General features: G+C 43.9%; 1 protein-coding gene across 1 annotated transcript in view; it reads right to left on the bottom strand.

The window, feature by feature from the left end:
• Positions 1–330: 330 nt before the first annotated feature.
• The window catches only part of LOC140214062 (uncharacterized), a 160,556-nt gene continuing 139,379 nt past the window's right edge, over positions 331–21,507 (bottom strand). The window contains exon 3 of the mRNA XM_072285328.1: positions 331–470. Coding sequence (XP_072141429.1) covers positions 362–470 — 109 coding nt within the window. The 3' untranslated portion in view covers positions 331–361. The remainder of the gene's footprint in view (positions 471–21,507) is intronic.

The raw sequence follows: 21,507 nt of genomic DNA, 5'->3' as shown, positions 1-21,507 counted from the left end.
CGAATAGCTCACAGCCTCTAGGCGTACCATATATTTATTGTGAAGTGTGACTATGAGTAATGTCCACCGTGACCACATGTTTTACGCTTGCAAACCCACTGCTATTATCGAGATTCAGTGGTTTTCCTCGGTGTGTGTGTGATCAGTTACGTGGCTTAGTATAAGACACACGTGTTGTACGAAAAGAGAAGCAATAATTACTCAGATTATTTGAGCTGACGACAGCTGCGTCATGCTAGCGAGACGTTCTCGTCAGGCTTATTTTAATTTGATAGCAATATAGGTGAACAAGAAATACTTTGAGGGTATCACTTTACTGTGGCGAAAAAATATGGGCGAATGCCGAAGGCGGTGCCGTGTATCACAGCGCCTCGATGCACCATCTGTCAAGAGGGAAGAATTCGAGGACCTGGCACGTCACCAATGCGCCAGACGTTTCAGTCAGGGACTTCAGCACGAGAGAAGCGTACCTGCGATTGTGGCCAGGGTTAGCGGTTCGGGCTGCTGTGGTGCAAGACCAAGAGCCGAACCCAGAGGTTCGAGAGATTCGGTCATGCACTCATTTACAGAAATATTGAAGGCTTCACGCTTTTTGGCGTTATCTAACAAAACATTTAAGGTGTGCCTAGTGTATGTGATAACGCGTCACAGTGTGCAAGAAACTATGAGTTCGTATAAGATATGAGATATACAAACGTCACTACGATAATTGGGAGTGTCCAAGGCAGCCCGCGACGCACGGTCACGCAGCTCTCGAGACGTCACAATTATTGCAATTTAAATGTGCTGTAGCATACATGAGACTCTACTGTGTTAAGTTTAGCACGGGTAATCTTCGTCAAATTTCGCGGGCTATCTTTAAACTGCGGGAAATGTAGCTGCAGAAAACGCATTGCACTGCAAAGTAATAAAACTCGTGTTTTGACATGTATTCTAGAAAACTAGCATTGGCACATTGGCGCTGACTTCAATCAAGAGCTAGCTAATTATTATCAATATAATAATTAAAATTAGTATTATAGTCAGGCTATTTATAGGCGCTATTTATAAGGCTATAGGCGCTATTTTTACCATTACTTGTAACCTCCCTGTTGTATAGTGTACATAAAGTGCTCCACGTTGACATAGCGAGTGCCTTATCAATATGGCTCCATTTAAGCTTTATTTTTTATTGTCGTATACTTCGCATAAAACTTCGAACTTTACGAAATGCTCTTAAGTACGAATTTCTTGTGCAGTTTGCGTTGTTAGCTTCGCCAAGTATGACGCTTCGCAGTGGTTCTCTTCAATGAGTCATTGCTCCTTTTCTGCACTTATTATCATGTTAAGATGAAAGCAGAAAAATACTAGAGAGCTACAGAGAAAGTAAAATCTATTGAACCCCGACACAACACCAAAAATAAAAGTAAATGAAAGCAATATGAAATACCATACATCAGTATCACCAATAAAAAATGTTGCGATATCTTTACACTCGGAGAATCAATTTTCACTCGGGCGTAATTAAAATGAAATTTAATCAGAAGTTGCCAAAGAAGCTTTTAGGTAACTTCACTGGCAGGCGGAAGGTAGATACCAATGCATATATATGAAAAAGGGTGGAGAATGGGAAACTTCTCCTGTAATCGAAGCGAAAATTGGATAACTTAGGATAAAGTAAAAGTGAGAAAAGCTAGGCTTTTGTGTATCGGCCACGAGAAGCTCCTCGCGTGTGTGCACATCGACTCAATTTAAAAATGGACGCTGAACAAGAAAATACAAGCACAAAACGTAATAAATGTTTTTAATTAGGAAGCAAAAAGCAAGGGAGAAAAGCGGGGGATTGGTTCTGAGAGATCGGTGGTAGATCAGTGCATGATCAATGTGCATTCATCGGAATTAAGCAGTGCGTTGTATACTGTGCATGTTTCTTCCATGCAAAAATACATGATAACCTTCCTACACAGCTACTTTTGGTGATTATATATATATATATATATATATATATTTATATGACGCAGCCAAATTAGACTAAGCCACCAAACAATGACATGAGGGACAGCAGGGAAATTATTTGCTACTCCTTACTGAAATAATAAAATATTAAATAAATGTAAATAAAACTAAGAAAAATTAATTGGTGTCGAGCGGAATAAGAACCCATGTCCTGGCATTACGCGTGCGATGCTGTTGGCAATTGAGCTACGGCGGCACCAGTTCGGGTGCCTCAATTTTCTTCCTCCTTGTTTATATGTATAATTTATAAATGTACGTTCCATTCTAGCTTATCAAGGGAACAGGGACGGGATTTCTAATATTACCAGTCTCACGGACAGCTTGCCACAGCCGTTAACGCTTTAGTGTTCTAAAGAGAACGTATAAGCAAGGAGACTGATCATAACAGAACGCGCATACAGCAACTCCAAAGCACACGACCACAGCATGTGTGAAAAAGGACAAGACCCTCCTTGCACGAAAGTAATTGTTAACAGAACTCTGATGCAAAAGGAAATTTGGATGTTTGTGCACGCAGCTAGAGAGATAAGATTAGGACAAACTGATTGGAAACTACGACGGGTGGGCGTGACCCGTGAAGCTAGCGCGCACAAAATGCCGTGGGAAGCAATTTACCCATTATGTTGCTTGGTAACGTTCTGGCCATGAATATAAAGTTTCTTTCGACAGATTATTAGGTCATTCGTTAAGAGTCATAGCTGTTTAAGAAAAAGATAAATGACATTTAGGCGTCAAAGTTCAGCGTTAGCCGCAGTTACAATGGGAAAAACTGGACAAGTATGCGTACCGCACTTTTGAGTGAAAGTTATCGAAAATGGTTGTTCATGTAGTAATATGTGGTTTTTCTTATTCTGCGAAGTTCTGAACTTGGGTACGCTCAAGATATTAAATGCGTAGTGTCTGTAGATTCCAGCCGGTGCGTGTTGTAGGTGGTGAACAACAACCATTCTTGGGCAGTCGTCGTGTACGACCACCTTACGCGCGAAATGCAATTACCGATGTGCAATCATTCTACTCCACATTTAAGGAATGTGTGCTAACATTCCAATTATTAACGAGCGTGTAATTTAGAGCGTCTTCCTAATTCTCGCGCTGGTGGTTGCTCCAAGTGTTCGCCTAACTTTTCAAAACCAGGCTCCCGTTGTTCGGTATGTGGTGTTCACAAAGAAACGTAGCAAAAAAAAAGAAGGAAACATTGGTGTCATTTTATTTGCAGGTATGAAAGCACTTATACGTTCGGTGATAACAAACATGCGTCAGTCTAAACTCACGCACTTCTGACGACAGGTCAGCGGCTGCTGGTAATGAACTCGTCTTCATCGTGGATTGTCCCTATCCGCTGTACTGATTCTTGTTTCAGTTGTTTTCCCGTCAGTCTAAGAAAGATGCTTTCGCCTCGCTCGCCTTAATGACCGCTTTATTCTCTGGAGACACTCTGGAAGTAGACTCCCACAGCACCTCACTGTGACGCATGCTCTTTGGATGCATTAACAGATGGAAGGGCACGACGCCAGAACACTCTCATATTGCAATCCGCACGGAGAAGTCGAAATTGGAGTAAGGCAAAATATTGTTACGTAGGAAGATGCCGACGAGAATCTATATACAAGTATATTTACAAGGCAATACGCCACACTTGGCCAAGAGGCAACAGCCCGCGCTAGCGTATAATCGTCGTCGTCTTCACCCTGCTCGCCTCTTTGTCATCGCAAATACTGTTCCGTAGCAATATAACAGGCCAGTTAGCCTTTGCAGATAATGTAAGCCGATGAGCCTCATTAATTCATTCAGGAACTCACATCTTCGGTGCACCTAATGGCGTACAGCGGACGCTTTCTGCACTGCTGTTCCCAGCACACGAATTCTACGACCTTCAGCACCTGCCCTGTTATTCACAGGATTCATGACTGCCTCGCCCTCAGAATACTCGCTTAATGAAATTCTTTTGTTGCATGCGTACTGACTAGTGACCGTAATGACTATTGCTCATTGGGCGCTATTCAATACAATTTTTCCATTGTCTTCCAAACAAATTTTACTTTTCGTTTTCCTATCCCTGGTATGAACCTTCGTTTTCTCGGGGAGGTATATTGATTGGAACGTTATCTAAACGAGACCATCCCATTTATGCGAATGAAGAACACGTGAACTCTTGCGAAAGAAGGAAAAGTAATAGTATCGTCCATTATCATATCACCTATATGCAATGAGATAAGGTTTCTGTGAGTGTTAGTGGCCCTCATAGAAATTAAGATGAACGGATATTAAGGAACCGGAAGCTCAGCTCAATAAAAAGGCGTAATAATGACGGCGCCTGTCGTTAGTGACCTTTAGCGAGAGAGTTTTCTTCCTATACGTCTATCTCATTTCCATAGTCAGAGTGCCGATGCGGCAATGAAGGACCATTGGAACACGTACGTTCAAAAGAAGCGACCGGTAATTAACGGCGCAGAGCGAATAGAAGGCGCGCGAGCTGCCGTGGTTTATATCCCTAAGTGAACACAGACGTTAGTGGAACATCCTTCCGTCTGATCACCTTCCAGAAGGCAGTTAAGGTACCCTTAGGCTTTCCAGAAACGACTAGCTCCTGTGAGCGCCTTTGGGCGTCTGGTACTGTCTACGTGCGCCGACACATTCAGCACCTTCCTCTCTGTCTTTGAGGCGCCGACTACTGCTCTGTTTTTTCTTTTTTTTCTATTCCGCTGGTCCCCTTCGCCAGCGTATACAGGGTAGCTAGCTAGACGCTTTACTTGGTAACGTCTCCGCCTTCTGCTTTCTTTTCTCTCTTTCGATCTCTCTTTCTCAAATCGTAAAGCAATGCGTTGCCAAAAAAATAGTCAGCTATTGTGGAACGAGCCATATACGTGAAGGAAATACTGAAGGATTCATCTCAGCACGGCTATATTCTACGCGGCTACAATTTTTTCCTCTGCCTGCATGTTTCCCAGAAAAATGGGACTTGCTGCGTGCAGCACGCGTTGTCGTGAGAATAGTACCGCGTGTGCTCCAGTAAGCTTGGTTCGCCGCCGCATCCCGCCAAAAATTTATGTACAGAAAGGCTCCAACAGAACTCCTACTAACCCTTTGGTTGCTTCTTCTTAGTATGAGAATCATGAGAACGCACCATTTCGATGGTGCGAAAAAGGTAGGCACAAGGTGTAAGAGAGAGAGAGGAAAGGGGAAAGGCAGGGAGGTTAATCAGAGGGGAAGATCCGGTTTGCTACCCTACGCTGGGTAGAGAGGTGAGGGGGAGGTGAAGTGATAACAAAGTAGAGATAAAGAAAGGAGCATAGAAATACAATAACAATCAGTCACTGTCACCGCATACTGCCACCGCATGGCACCGTAGCACTTGCAGCACTATAAACATCTGTTCAGGCTACAGCCACCTGTACAATTATGTTGCCTTTAAAAACTGCAACAGTGCCCTCGTCGCCCCAAGGTATAAGCGTGAGCGTTTGCATTGTGTCTACCTTCTTTTTCCCCACCTGAGATGCGCGCTTTTTCAGCTCGGAAACACGGTGAGACTTTGGCGCAGCAACGTCCCGAGGACGGAGGCGATGTATGCGCACAGACGTAACGACACATATCTAAAAAAATATGTGTTTACTATTCCTTGTTCCTTGTTATCGCGGGCACTTGGGCACATTCTGCGATCCATGACCGGCCACTACCTGTCAGTCATATATATTTATTTACATGGACAGAAAAATTGAAACTGGAGGGTTTAGAAGGCAGCAAGGAAAAAACGCGAATCTCTTTTGACTTCACTGCTGTGCCCGCTTTCATATGGGAGTATGATGTAAATATCACCGGATGTCTGTCTTCACGTCGGTAAAGTGCGATTGGTTAGTCTGGACGAAAGAACAACAACAGATTTTGCTTTAAAAACGAAGAAAACAGCTAAGACAAGAAGCGGAAGAATCGAGGCCGTTTGCGACGTGGAAAATTCTTCCTGTCATATCTTATCAAAGTGCGAGACAGCCTCGCTTGCACAAAGCACGGTGCAATCGTTCTCACGCCGACATGAGCCGTCGCAAAAAAAAAAAAAAAAAATGTGGCTCGAGTGATACAGAATATTGAAGCGTTGACGCTTGGATCGATAGCACGGTGAAAATTGCGCCCCATACACATTCCGAGCAAAGAAACCCCACCGGATAATATTCTGCTACAGTGGGATCAAATATATACGATTAAATAGAACGAAATTTTGTTCTTCGAAAGCTTTCTTTCTTTACATTAAGGTCATACACACGGTATTACAGTTGACAGTACAGTATTGCAGTATTACACGGTATTACAGTTATTATTACTTTACGAATACCTTCAAGAATTGAAGATATTGACGACTGAAGAATTGAAGCTAGCAGGTTCTAAACCATATTTACTTGGAATAAATTTTAAAACAAGCAGTATGTTTGCGATAAGCGTCGTAAAATTCTCAGGCGAAAGGCACTGTCGTCTCACTTACTTTATTAAGCTGGCTGTTTATGCATCAAACTAAACAAGAATCGGGACACCAACGCAGTTCTTGACGCACTTCTGGGACGGATATCTCGAGACTGGTGACATACACAGACTTTGCCGCAAGTGGATGCACCATTCTAACTCACCGGCTGCAATACGTAATTTGCAATTTGTGCAGTAAAGCTTTTATTTATAAATTATTTTGCTACGTATTTGTTATTAGTTGGTCATGCATGAAATTATCGGTCAAATAATGTGGCCCGTCAGCGTAATCCACGCCAGGAAGCAGGATTCTGCTACATGCGACGGGGAATTTCATTTATATAAAAATAAAAGTACCTTAGAATACTAGACGAAAAGCACAGAAAATGTACTAAGGACTAAACCAAAGGAGAGCCCAGCTATATCAAGCAATTAGTCCAAGCAGCCGATGAATGCGAAATGGTGTTGATCAGCCTCACTTCCGTGTGGTTGATCGGCTTCACTGCCATACTGCCCACCTCCAAGTGCATACACCCGTCAATGCAAATGTGCCCTGAAGTACTGCTCGCTTCTTCAAAAAAGTTAGCGTTTGCAATGCTTTCTACGATCGATCGAGTTCGCTTCGTTGGCTTAACAAATATCGACAGCAACCTATGAAATACATCCATAAAGAAGCCTTCCATATAGTACATCTTGTGAATGTTAGAAAAATCATTACTTCCTGATGTTGCACGCTTTCATTAGACTCTAGTATGGTTATTTGAATGCCAGTTTTAAACTACCTGCATAAGCAAGAACACGGCATCTATTACCACAAATACATAGGCTTGGCTGTCCAACTAATAGTATCTTAAGTGGCTTTCTAGTATCAAAGGAAAACACGGGGAATGCGGGAGATGGAAATTCAAGACGATGAGCAAAAAAAGAACGAGGTACAAGGTTTCTACTATCAAGGCACTTAAACGACATATAAAATGGTGGAACTCTTTCGGTAGGTTCGAATCTGTAACTTTTCATTGATTCATGGTCCGACTGTTAATTTTATTACTACACCTCCTAGCTGGTCACGTTTACGACGTACATTGCCTAATTACTTAGATGTTGTACGTTCTGCATTTGTATAAATAAGTAGTACAGTGACCCTCTATAGAGTCACGTTTGCTGAGTACAGGCCTATAAAACAGGAGCCATGATTTGGCGCAGTTGTTAAATTCTCCCCGCCGAAGCTCTTCTAAACTTTTAAGTATCCCCTTGTCCAGCCCCGCCAGATCCTTGAACCCCAAAAGATTGGCTTCGGGCGGCAAAATTTTTCGATGCGCAAATAAATCCGGATGGCGCTAAATGAAAAGGGGTTACAATTGCTGAAACGAGAAGGAAAGAAAGAGTATAAATATAGCGTATATATGCACACCTTTAATCTACTTTATGTCGGATATGGAGTGATTTGCCTTATTTATTTATTTCACTTTATAAAAAGGCCATTTAACTCTGAAGCACTTCATGCGGTTAGAATTTGCGCAGCCTGAAAGAACAAAATACCTTTAAAACATAAATACCACAGTAGCGCGGAATCTTCCACGTATGTTTCGTTGTTCGAAAGGAACAGAGAATTCGGCGATATAGCCAAATTTCTTCTCCGCCTATAAATACAAACTTGAAGCTTTGAACATATGTTGCTATTGTGAACTTCCGAGAGCCCTCGCTCATTTTAGGTTGTGAGCGAATTACAAATGCAATTTTGTCGGCAGGCCTATGGTTCTTGCTTTTACTTCCCAGTGTACATATATAGCCCTCTTTTTTTACACTCCTTGTTAGGCCTGTTAGTAAAACAGTGTTTTGAAGAGAGAGAGAGAGAGAGAGAGAAATATATTTACAGAAAGGCAGAGAGGTCGGCTGGAGCTATAACTTGCTCTGGCCTGCTACTCTGGGGAAGAGGGACGGGGAGGGAAAGGGCTGATGAATGGTAATGGTATAAGGAAGAGATGCGTATATACAAATTCACAGAGTTGTGGCATCTCTAAATTCGTGCGTCCAGCCCAGTGGCTTGAAGAAAAGCTATAGCGGCACTTGTTATCAGGACTGCGCTGTTTGCATTAGGCCAAGGACCTAAAAGAAACTCGCCTGATAGCGGCTCTTATGGATCTTTGCAATGGAAGAGACCAGTTGCTGTCGTTCTTGCGCGTACACGGGGCACACGCAACATATATGACCAATTGTTTCTGTCACCTCACTGTAGTCACAGTTTGGGCTAGTATCACTGCCACCAATCATATGTCTATAGCGGTTGGTGAATGCGACACCAAGGCGAATCCGGTGCACCATGCTCATTTGGCTTCTTTTGAGCTTGCGAGGCATACGAGATTTCATTTCTTGGTCCCATTTGTGTACTCGCTTGCGTCGTCGATCTGGTTGGGTCCAGTGTTCTAACGTCTGATTGCGTATTACGCGACGAAGTAGGGCGTTTGTGTCTGTTGGTGAGAACGGAATGCGTACTTCAGAAGCATTACCTAAAGCAGTTTTCGCTTCAGCGTCTGCCTGTTCGTTCCCTATCAAGCCACAGTGTGAAGGTATCTACTGAAAGGTGACATTGTGGCCATTTCTTGTTGCGTGGTCGCAAATTTATATAGCCACGGAATAATACGGGCCCCGTCTGAGGACACAGTCAATCGTTTGAAGAGCTGGCTTGCAATCGCAGAATATCGTCCATGCGTGAGGAGGCTCCTCGGAGATAAATCGAAGTGCCTCCCGGATAGCAACAAGTTCTGCGGCAGTTGATATTGAGCTATGGTCTAGTTTAAACCGCCGAGCGATGATCATATGTGGAATGACGAAGGCTGCAGTGGAGGCATATGGTGTGACAGAGCCATCGGTATACACGTGTACAGTATCTCCGTACTTTGCCGAAATGTGCCACAGGGTGAGTTGCCTGAGGCCAATAGATGAGACGGATGACTTTTTAGTAATTCCAGGTATTTGCAATGTAAAGACAGGTTTATGCAGAACCCACGGGGGTATTCTTGGAATACAGGCGGGAGAAAATTTCGACGGCAAAACGCTTTGATGGCGCGATATAGTCCTTCAAAAGCTGGAACCTGGGTGGGTGGCAGGGAGCGATTACAGAGGATGGTGCCTGTATCGGGTCAACGCGCGAAGGTACACTCGAAGAGTCTCGCAGAGCAAGTATACCCCAATAGGACAAGCACGAGCTTCCGCTATTGTTCCGTTGGTCGACGTGCATCGTTGGAGGTCCAAACTTGTGCACAATGCTTGAGCTTGAATGCTCTCCAGCGCGCGCACATAGCTAAGGGCCATGCTTGAGAGCACCGGCATGCTGTACCGTATATACCATACGAATAATGCTTGGTACAATTGGAGTAATGACGACTCCGAGGGGCCCCATCTTGTTCCTGCAACAACGCGAAGGACGTGAACAAAACTCTTCAGCTTTGACTTCAATGCGGCGACGTGTTTTGATCAAGGTAATCCCCGGTCTATGACTAAGCCAAGGAATCTGGTGTGTAACCGTAGGTATCGCTACTCCGTTAACGATTATCGCGCACCTGGTCGTTCGTTTTCGCGTGAATGCAATCACGGAACATTTTTTTGTTGAGAGCTGGAGGCCTTGACGCCGCAGATACTTAGCTGTGATTGTCACTGCACGTTGAAGCCTAGCACGCATTCGGGGATGGGTGGCTCCAGATGCCCATATCCATATGTCGTCCGCATATGTGCTAATATTCACCGTGTTAGGAAGTTGAGATGCAAGGCCAATCAATGCAACATTGAAAAGAGTTGGACTGAGAACTCCCCCTTGTCTTTTGAAGAGGCGCGCAAATTACCATGTATAGCGAGATGAGGTATAGACAAGACGGACGTTTCCTTTCCATACTTGATGTGTTGTGGGTTCATATAACCTTCGTATATAGCCACTTGTCATCATAGCAACGGACATAAAGTAGTGAGGTTGTTTAACTGGGGAGGCTTATGGAGTTTGAATACTGGCACTCGTTGTCGGGTGGTGCCAGATACCGCACGCACCGCGTCCAGCCTTGTTTTGTTTCATTTCGTGGGAGTAGCAGTGGTTGTCCTGCGGCGCCATCTCCTTGCGGCGCCAGGTCTTTGTTTGCGCGTTGCCATCGCTCCCGTTTCGGGGGTGTGCTCCTACTTAGCAGCCGCCTTTCTGTACAATTTTACTGGTGATCACTGTATATATGAGCGAGTTGTTCCGACAAAGGCGAGCTGTCGAGTTGACGTTGGTAGAGTTTCAAGGCAGGATAGCAAATCAGATTGCCGAAATGTGGTGCCCGTGTCCTGCTAAGCAAACACATTCCCGCGTTTTGTTTTGTTCTTTATTTTATGCGGGAGGCCGGAGCTTCACAATCCCGCCTAGCATTTTTTTATACCGCCAGAGCCGCCTAACATTAAATAAAATCTAATTTGGGGATTGAGCGGCCTGAAACAGATACAGTGGCTTATGTGGAACGCCGCATCAGAGTGCTCAGAATTACTTTTGGCCACTGAGGAAGAGCAAAACGAGAACAAGGTAAAGGCGGGAGCCAACGTTCCGGCAAGTGGACTTGTCTTTTATAAGGTAGGGCAGGTAGGGCACTGCTTTTATAAGGTAGGGCTACCTTGAAAAAAGCCTAACTACCAAAAAGCTGTACTTTTCAAGGCGGGCAGGCCTTGAAAAAGACAAGTCCACTTGTCGAAGTATTGGCTCCCGCTTTTACCTTGTTCTGGTTTTGCTCATCGTGTTGAATTTCCATTTTCCACTTTGCCCATGTTTTCCCTGAATTTTTACCACTGAGGTTCTTTAACGAGTACCCAAGTAAACGAAGAAGAGCTGTATTATTTTGAATCTGTTTTCAACCGCGCTACTGCAGTCAAAGGCCAAACCGGCGACTTTGTGCTGTGCAGCATAACGTGATCGCCACACTAAGCCATGGCGACTTTTTGGCCAGGCAAGCCAGATTCGGGAACGCGGGGGGTGGTGTGAAAAGAGTGGATGTTGCATTAATTCTGAACCCTATGGCCCGAATTCACAAAGCTATTCATTCGCAAGTGCTGCTTAGTGTTGTCTCTAGGCTCACGTATCGTCATCATCAACATCATCATCATCATCATCATCATGAGCCTCGCTACGTACACCCACTACAGGGCAAATGCCTCTCCCATACGTCTCCAACTACCCCGGTCGTGTGCTAATTGTGGTCATGTTGTCCCTGCAAACTTCTTGATCTCATCCATCCACCTAACTTTCTGCCGCCCCCTGCTACGCTTCCCTTTTCGGCTCGCGTGTAGTCTTCGCTAAGCCTTAGTTGTAAACCACCGGTACAGGAAAAAAAAGCTACGCGACAAGTTAGACTAAGTTTGACAGATACTGCTCTTAATTCCATAGCTGAAGAGCGGCAACCCTTCTCCTCGCACGGTTCCGACTTCTTGCATTTGCATTCTAAGATGGGGAGATGTTAGGAACGCAGACTTTTGTGCTAATTCGTGTAATAAAAGAAGTTGTGAAATAAAGTTTGCTATTCTAGTTTGAAAGCTAGCGCAACGTCCATGTCGTCCTCTCCTTTCCGAGTCGCCTAATTGCTTAAGTTACAGTAAAGGAAAGAAGTTTGCATAATCTTATTCTACAGCCTTCAGTGGCTACAAGGGAAGTTAGTCCTCGCTGTAGTTTATTCTTTCCTTAGATTCTATACAAAGACCGTTTGCATTGACTGAGCTTGCAGTAATGCGAATAACGCAGCGCCATCTTTCATCCTTCCACAGAATCTTCTGTCGTAAACAGAAGGTACGTCGCCCACGTGCCGCCCTCACCGGAAATGTTTCAGACGAGCATGGCGTTTTTGCAGGCGAGGCTCGTCGAGAGTGCATCCCACTCACTAAACACAGATGCCGGACTAAGCCCTTCTACAATGCTAGCGTGTCTATATAAGGGCTCTGGTGCAGTTCCGTCAGGATCGCGAGCTGTTGTGCCTGAAAAAAAGAGACTGACAAATGTTGAGGTAAAACTTCAGCACGCGTGAAACACACATTCACCCCTAAGCCTTAAGCGAGACGCGGAGAAGACGGCGAGCTCTTCGTTAAGCATGGAGAAACGGCATAGGACTCAACTCGCAACGCATGGCAGCTAACGGGTTTATCCGCGGCAGCTGTGATTGCTTCGTCGTAAATCCAGCTTCATGCCGTCATAATCTACTGTCGAGTTCTATGACGCTTCCCGTCCTGAAACATGCGCGCTCTCTCCCCCTACTTTATTTCTTGCAACAACACCACGAGCCCTGCATTCGCGGATTTGACACAAATATGCACTTACCACACAACGCATGAGAAGGGTACAACGTATTCTAACCCCGCATCTCCACCATTCTTTATATATTCATGTTTACATGTGTAAGACATATTTATATGGAATGAGCAGAGATGCGAAATCAAAACGGCTGAGCGATGATGATGATGATGATGATGATGATGACGATAAATTTTAATACATATATGCAAATTTTATGAAGTGTGTGAATTTATGTTGCGCAAGATATTTTCCAGGTAGCTAACTAGCCGCCATCATTTTTGGTTCTGCTTTGTGTTACCAGATGGACTAACACGTTTGTATGAAACGGGCAGTTGTTTCTGTAAAGACATAACTAAGAACGCGGCGGTGAAGGTAGTATCACGGTGACGATGTTGTAATCTACCGCAGATTACCGATTTACGGTAATCTGCTGAAGATACTGCGCGACCTATTTTGTCCCGCCCTTGGCCGATCCCGAAGGTGGCGCCATGACACATGAGGCATCCAAGCACTAGCTGATAAAACGCACGGACTGGGAAAAGTTAGCCACTCCTGAAGCCGGTGGTCACATGTCGTCTCAAGAAGCTGTGCGCGAAGAAAAACGAGGGACAGTGGCGCTCTGTGTCTTTAGGCACTTACTGCTTCGCGGCTTCGCGCATGAAAACTGCAGCGGTAAGTAGGCGAAGTCGAGCTAGAGAGCTGTGACGGGTATTTTGAGAGGCATTTCGCCTCTCAAAGACACATGCGGAAGCCACTTACCTAGTGGTCTTACCAGTTGATCTTAAGAGCTGCTTCACGTTAGGAAGTTAACCTTACCACTCGACAACGGTAAGGTTGGCAATTATTTACGCGTTCCATTCCTGCCTCTGTGGGCCTGCTGTGGGTCATAGAGAGTTGGGGCGCATGCGCACGCTATCGCTTTTTAAAGCAAACTGTTGCCTTGAGACGAGACGCAGGTGACAATAGCCTCAAAGCGCTAGTTGGTGGTTGCATGATAGAAGTGTATGTGTGCTTGTCTGGCCACACCGGGATTCTTTAGGATGGGGGACGCGTGTTGGAAGCCTACCAACTTACTCGTACTGCTTTTTTTTTTTTTACTTTACTCGTGACCACCCAAAACAAGAACCAATCTACCTACCTATGTGGTATACGCTGCAAAAAAGGAATGCCTCCTCATGAAATTGCTACGACCGAGCCATCATTCGCGCGCCAGGCAAGCGCTTAGGCAAGCCCTTCCATGAGAAAGTCACTCTGTAAGAGATAATAGTTCCATTATTTGTCGAAATAATTGTTGACACATTGTCAACATATATCTACTAAAATATTGTAGAATATTCCTATTTGCTGAAGCTTCGACAACCTTCATTATTTCTCGAGACGCCTACAATATATAGACAATACTTCGATAGTGTTGTAAGCAGTAAGAAACGGCACACTGATGAAAATACAGCAGGTCTTAGTAATTAGAAGGAAATAGACAGGCTCGCATTCATTTTCTTTTAATGCATAAAATTTCTATTGCGATTTGCATTTTATTGTGTTTCTTTTTCTCAACAAACACATGCGTGCATTGCCTCTTCTTTCTATGTATTGTCTATTAGAGTCCAGTGTAGTTTTATTCATGAGATGTACACTTTCAACACGAGAGTAACCTTTCTCTCCTAAGACTGTGCTAGCTTAAGGGAAGCTTGACTTTTTCTTCAGCTCTAAGACCTCATTCTGCGTCAGAAAGGCGATCGAGCTTATCTCAGTGTCTGCATGAAACCTTGTAAAAACCTTCTTTGGCGGCAAGTGTGGCAAAAACAGAAGAAACCAAAATGTCTTTTTTTGTTAGTGGTGTGATGTTTATCTATGACTGTAGGTCTTCCGGGGAACCCTTACTTTTATTGAGAAGGAAGAGACAGAGTCTTGTGGTTGCGAACCGGAAGCACTACGACTTTTTCTACGGCGCAGTCCTCCGAGAAGCCTTAAGTACGTCGTAGTGGCGCGAAAGCAGCTTCCCGTGTAACTATTTTTGTTAGCTTGATATCTCCAGTTCCCGTCGTCAGGGATGCGGCTGTGGGGCAGGCTCAAATGAGACAAAGCGTGTGCTGACGCTTCAGATTCGTTCAAGTGTTTCTGGGACCGGCGCTTCCTGTTGCTTTCGTTGCATCTCGTTCACCTTTTTCTCGTGGGCCGAGTAGAAGTGGAGCACTTGCTGAGTAGTCAGGAAACGTGATTGCGCTTCCCAGCACGATGCTTTAGAAACAATGCGCTATACGAAAAAGTAGATAAAACCGAGCGGAAGGCAGAGTCATCTCTAACATTTGGGCTTAATGCTACTGTCTACGGAAATAGCCGACATAGTTACCCGTTAGATGTTCCAAGCATTGCCACGGTAGAAAATATAATGAACTGGCATTTCTGGACTTTTTGTTTGTATGTCTCCTTGTTAGTTGACTATGCCTGCAGCATTATGAAGTGTATTGCAGCGTTCATACTATAATAGAAAGAAACACCTTTCAACTATTACTGTTGGAACAAAATATCTTCAATTACAAAACCGTGCCTGCTTGAACTAGTCGCTATGTACCGACTAGCTATGAGGGAACAGCGGGAAAAGACGAAGGACAAGAACGGGAACACGCACCAGCGCTGGTGTGTGTTCCCTTTCTTTCCTTCGTCTTATCGCGATATTTTCGCGCTGAACTTGAATTAATAGTTGCGCTTTATTTGTGAAATGCGGAAAGTAGAGGTATGTGGGATGGATCGCAAGTTCAATTTTTTTTCCTGTAATACACGGACTGCTACTTAAACCTCTGCGTTCACAACACAATGTTTCGGCCACTCCCGAAGGAAATCGTCTCTCCGTTTTTACGGCACCTTAGTTAAGCGCACAGGATATTAAGCACCTTTCTCCGAGCTAAAAATGCGTACATAATTCAGGAGTCACGAGCTCCTTTTGCCACGTACGGCTCCACCTAGTATATTACTTACTGCATCTTTAATTCAAAGCAGTAATGAATATATTGTGTTACCATATACCTTTTTGTTTTTGTTTTTGTCTGTTGTTGTTATTAGTGTTGTTGTCGATGTTGTTTTGAGATTGCATCATGTCTTTTATGCCAGAAATATTTATATATGCTACTTGCTTCTGTTTTTCCTCTGGTTACTGATTGCCTTGTATTATTGTAACCACTGCCAAATTTCAAGCTTGGCGAGGCCAGTCAAGTGGTCGTAAGGACTTTTTTTTTTTTCTCGTCAATCCCAGCTGTTATACATGACCTGCACAAGAAGCTGAAATAAAGCATTACAATGTGCCCAGTCGTTTCTCCGACGTGGAACTCACGATCAGTTGACGTGCGAAATCGTGGAAATTATCCAGCACTTGAGAGAAAAGAGCCATGATATCTCTTTTCAGTGGATACCAGGCCATTGCGGCATCATCAGAAATGAGAGCGCAGATAAGGTAGCTCGGACGTCAAACCAAAAAGACCACTGCGTCCCTCTTCCTCTCACAAGGACCAATGCCGCGAAACAGTTTCAAGATCTAGCACGCACATTCTCGTTAGCTGAGTGGAATAGCGCACATACAAGGCGCACCAGTCTGCACAGACTAAACTCTTCGCTGCAACACAGACCTCCGAGTGGGCTGTACCAACGCGAAGCGTTTCTTGTGTGTCGGTTGGGGTTGGGAGTTACCTTCACGAAAACTTATTCTGCATTAATTGAAGAGAAGAAGAATTATGGGGTTTAACGTGCCAAAACCACTTTCTGATTATGAGGCACGCCGTAGTGGAGGACTCCGGAAATTTCGACCACCTGGGGATCTTTAACGTGCACCTAAATCTAAGTACACAAGTGTTTTCGCATTTCGCCCCCATCGAAATGCGGCCGCCGTGGCCGGGATTCGATCCCGCGACCTCGTGCTCAGCAGCCCAACACCATAGTCTGCATTAATTGGAATGGCTGACCATCTTGCATGTGATGTCTGCGGATGCGAGTAGAACACTGATCAGTTATTGTGCCGCTGTCCTCCGTTTGAAGCACAAGGGCAATCTGCGCCCAACGCATTTAGGAAAGTGGATGATCGTCCTCTGAGTCAAAAGACAATACTAGAACACCTCCAAACAAGCTTTCTTTGATCTAGTGCATTCAACGCAATACTCTTCAAGATAGTAATTGCTAGGCAGCTGATAATGGTGCTTTCGGCTAGTGGACTTAGTGTCGACCCGGTCAAAGCATCATTTTAAAGCGTCCACGCTCATGAAACATTGAACAAGTTCGGTAGCAAGAAAGTGCCCCTGTGTCAAAGAAGTGCCTGTAAGAAGCAATGCCTTTGTTAGCTACGTTTGTATAGATTTCAGCGCTCATTATACTTGTCATTTACACTATTAGCAAGCAAACGCCCCATTCAGTCACAGCTGATACACCTCCGTATACAGACTATTTGATCCGTTTCGTCCCGTTGTTGCAAGGCCCGAAATTGTCCGTATTGAGGGGAGGGCAGACTTACGGCTCAAAATGGCTACATTTCATCACATACGCTTCTCGATGTGAAGAGGCGCCTTTTTAGGCACTTAACCGATGATGTAACAGCGGCGCAGCACATCCGACCAAAAAAAGAACGGAATAGAGGTGGGAGAACGTGTTACTTTATCCCTGTCGCACCAGCGGGTGCTTCACCACGAATGAGAACTTTTTGAAGGTTTATGTCTGTTTTATTCTTGAGTTCATCCTAGACGCAAAGGAACGGATGTGGTCGAAATGAGTCGAGTACGAGCCAGCGAATACGATTATTTTATCCAAGAGGAACTTTTCTTGAAGCACCTTAGGTAGGAAAAAATAGTTCTGACAACGGTTTGATTTCGGGCACAACATAAATCACAAATACTCATGCAATATATTTTTGTAGAAAGTGAAAAACCAATTTGCAACTTCATAACAGAAACACCTATCGCAATTGTGTAAACTCTACGGCTCACGTTGCATGAGTAATAACATGCATTTCAGTTAGCTTATTTTCCTTGGCTGCGAATGACTGCCGTAAAATTTCAGCCTTCACACTTCGCTTCGGAGGATCATTGAATTTCATGAACAACTTGATGACATCGTGCATTTTTTTAGCTTGGGTTATCCTTACTCTGCTTCTACGAACTAAACGTCAGAAATCAGATAAACTAAATAAACTGTCTAATATGTATATGGGCGTGCTGTTGTGTACCTCCTTGAGCATCAACCTTTTGATTACAATCAACTACAGCCCCACAGGAAGGACAGTAAAGGAACTGTATTGGAACAACTCACTGGCTGTGTTGTTAGCTTTCCTTTAATCCTGTAGCTGGCGCTGCTTTTCGCAATGTTCATGTCTAATATGTACCTTTTTCCGTTATAAACTAGATACTAACTTCTAGCGTTCTAATTTATTTTCGGCTACGAGAACTCGTCCTTCTCTACAGATCCGCAAAAATTTTACCATCCCACCTGTATTCGACCTTGTTTGCTAATATATTCATGTCATTTTGACCTGTATTGTGTATTCATTTCATTTTTAACCCCCAACCCTCTCTGCATTATATAACCTCAGCATTTAGTTAGACGCAACGTCTAATCACATTTATATACTCCAAATACCACGGTTTAAAATTATATTGAATCATATAAATAGTTCATTCTTATGTCATTCCCTACAATATTTCTTTATGGGATCGCTACTGAAATTATGCTTTTTTTTTTCTTCAGCGCTGTACTAAGCTTACCAGTATGGACAGAAAAGGTCGTCGTAGTCAATATACAAGTCGTTTGACTCTCACCCAAGGAAAGGTGAAGAGGTGGGAAGTGCAAGCGGAGATCAGAGAGAGCTCGTAAACAGTCTTGCCACATGCTGTGTCTACGCTGTGAAGATCCGCGGGAAAACGTTGTCCGCTCTTAATCAAGAAATCACGGAGCAGATCTTGCTTTCGTTTTCTGCCGTTATGCGTCAATATCGACAACCGTTTGCCCGCCGACATACCCATGGGATGACGTAGTAGTTCTGCGGAAACCCGCAAGGTGGAGAGAAGTAATGAATAAAGGGAAAAATCCCTTTTCCCTTTATTCATACCCATGGGAAATGAAGTGCGATCAAGCAAGGAAAGCCTAGCGGCGTTTATCTTTACTTAAGGGGGAGATGATTTCTCTTGGGACTAGGAACTGTCACTCCACGTCAAATCGATAGAACTTATACGGAATCAACGAAAGCCTAACATTGGCCACTGGTATTTTGCACTTAAATCTCGAGAAATAATGCTACAAATGTTGAACACTTTCAGAACAACAACAGGAAATTATTCGATTTTATCAAACCAACTACTACAGTCAAAACTCTAGTTCAGCGAGGCACGTCTGTTGGACAGGGCTGAACACTTTAAGGGGAGCGAGATAAAACGTTATTATCGTCTGTACAGTATGTGAGCAGGATTATTGTAGACTGAATGGTGCATTAAGTCTACAATGGTGCAGAGGACGAAACCCCGACTACACTGAACTGTACTCAGAGTCGCTTTATATTTTTTTATCAGGCCACGGTCAATTTCCAAGGCATTGATAGATCAACTTCACGAAACTATTATACCTTTGAGAACACTGCGCTTCAACGGCCTTCTATCTAATCAAGCAACACGTTATGACTTCTGAGCTCGCCACGTCGTTGCACCTGCCATTTTACAAAAATTACTTGATGCACTTAACGTTCGGGGCACTCCAATTCATAATCCATGTATTTCTTCTGTCCAAACCTTTTGCTTTATGCTTCTTCCATGCAGCATTCCCGTTGTGCGTAGTGCATGGTAGCTTTTGTTTATCTACAGACGGCCTATTTAAAGAACATGATGCTACTACATGCAGAAATAATGCCCTGCACGCGGGCGCTCGACAGCCTGGTCTTCAAAGATGCGCAGTCTAGTGCGAGGTAGTAAAGGTTACATGCGAACGAAAAACCAGTTAAGGAAACAGAGGAGAACCGCGGTCACATTTTTACTTACGGTGAATAAATTCTAAGAGCCTTACGATGCACTTTTCAGTCGTTTAAGCGCCCACATTCGTTTTCCGCGTCGCTTAAGTCATAGATCTTGTGGTGAGCAAGTGTATTTGAGAGGTAGAGCCAAAACAGGAACATTACCTTGTTAAAAGGCAGTTTTTTTTTAACCGTACAGTTTTCAGATGATAAAACCCATTTGTCTCTTGCGGCCGGTGCTTGCGGTCGACTACTGCCTTTGTCAAGCGCCTGTCCGGAACCGCACTTTCATCGTACCGGTTTCGTCACGTGTTTCCGGAGGCAACGCGCCTTTCTTCGTCACCTTTCGTCCACGGGTCCGCGCGTGAAACCTTTTGGAGCGTTGTGGAATGCGATTGTTTACAGCCAGACGCCTGAGCAGGGGAACGCCGGCTTTTTGTTAGCGCCACGCAAAAGTGCTTGGCAATCTCCGTCATGTCTTAAGACCATTTCAGCTGCAGTGAGAGGGCCAGAGAGCACGCATCTTTGACCATGTCTGGAAAGGGAATTCGTGCTGTTGTCTTTGTTGATAGTTCTATCTTAGGAGTATATCACTATATATATATATATATATATATATATATATATATATATAGAGAGAGAGAGAGAGAGAGAGAGAGATTAACAGCACTACCTTGCGGTCAACTTCAGTGTAGTTGCCCAACAGTTTCGGTCGCTGGCCCTCTAGGTGGCCCAACCGTTTTGAAGCACTACAGTGCATTGTCGCAAAACAGTCTCTTCATATATATAGGTAGAGCACGCAAAATAAAGGATAATGAAAATACAGCGAAAAAACGACAACGGGGTGGAAAAGAAGACGAAGAAAAAAACAAAATGAGGGAGAGAGCCAGGGGCTAAAGATTACTCGTTGGTAACAGGGTTACTCGCCGTGCATTCGCGGAGTCACTCCCCTCATCATTGGCAGTCTGCACGTTTTTGACGCGTTTCCCAGCGTGAGTGTCATGGGGTCAAGAAGTGAGAGGCGTAAGAAGACAAATTCGTTGCACGTGCTTCCACATGGAAGACGAACACGCAAGTCAGGTGGTGGTGCGGTCAAACAAAGGCATTCCAATGTAATTATATATATATATATATATATATATATATATATATATATATATTATCGCCCACGTAATTCGGGGACGTGGGATCCGTCCCCACCTGCGGCAAGTTGTTTTTTCATCCACTTTAATTTCCATTAATTCATCATTTCTTCATTTCATTTATTAAGCACAAGTAATTTACCCTATGTTGTCCTTGGCGTCAATGTTTGTTGGCTTCTTATGATATGACTAATAAAAATCGGGCCCCTCGGTTAACCCCCTTTCTTCTCGTTATATATATATATATATATATATATATGCGTGTGTGCGCGCGTGTGCGTGATTCATGCCACTTCATCATGTACGCCATCATGTATTTTCTTCGTCTTTCTTGTATCTTTTCAAGTTTCGCAGACAGGATTTACTCCAACAAGTCCAGATATGCCGAATTCTCATATTGTTGAATAATTTTGTGTGGTTTCCTACTTTCACTACGCCGTGAATTCAGAAATTGGATGAAAACCATGTACAAAAAGGGCTGAACTTTGTCAAGGGGTATTCAATTATTCCAATATCTTGATTCCAATACAGTCCTATTTGATTCAGTATTCCAATTAAATATTCACGTTTCATTAGTAAGAATATTTATGAAATAAATTGACATTTCGAACAGCCCAAATGCGCAATTTAGTATTGCAATGTAAGAGAAGTAA

Source organism: Dermacentor andersoni, chromosome 11 (genome assembly GCF_023375885.2).
Source record: "Dermacentor andersoni chromosome 11, qqDerAnde1_hic_scaffold, whole genome shotgun sequence".
Lineage (NCBI taxonomy): Eukaryota > Metazoa > Arthropoda > Arachnida > Ixodida > Ixodidae > Dermacentor > Dermacentor andersoni.
This window is presented reverse-complemented; position numbering and strand designations above follow the sequence as displayed.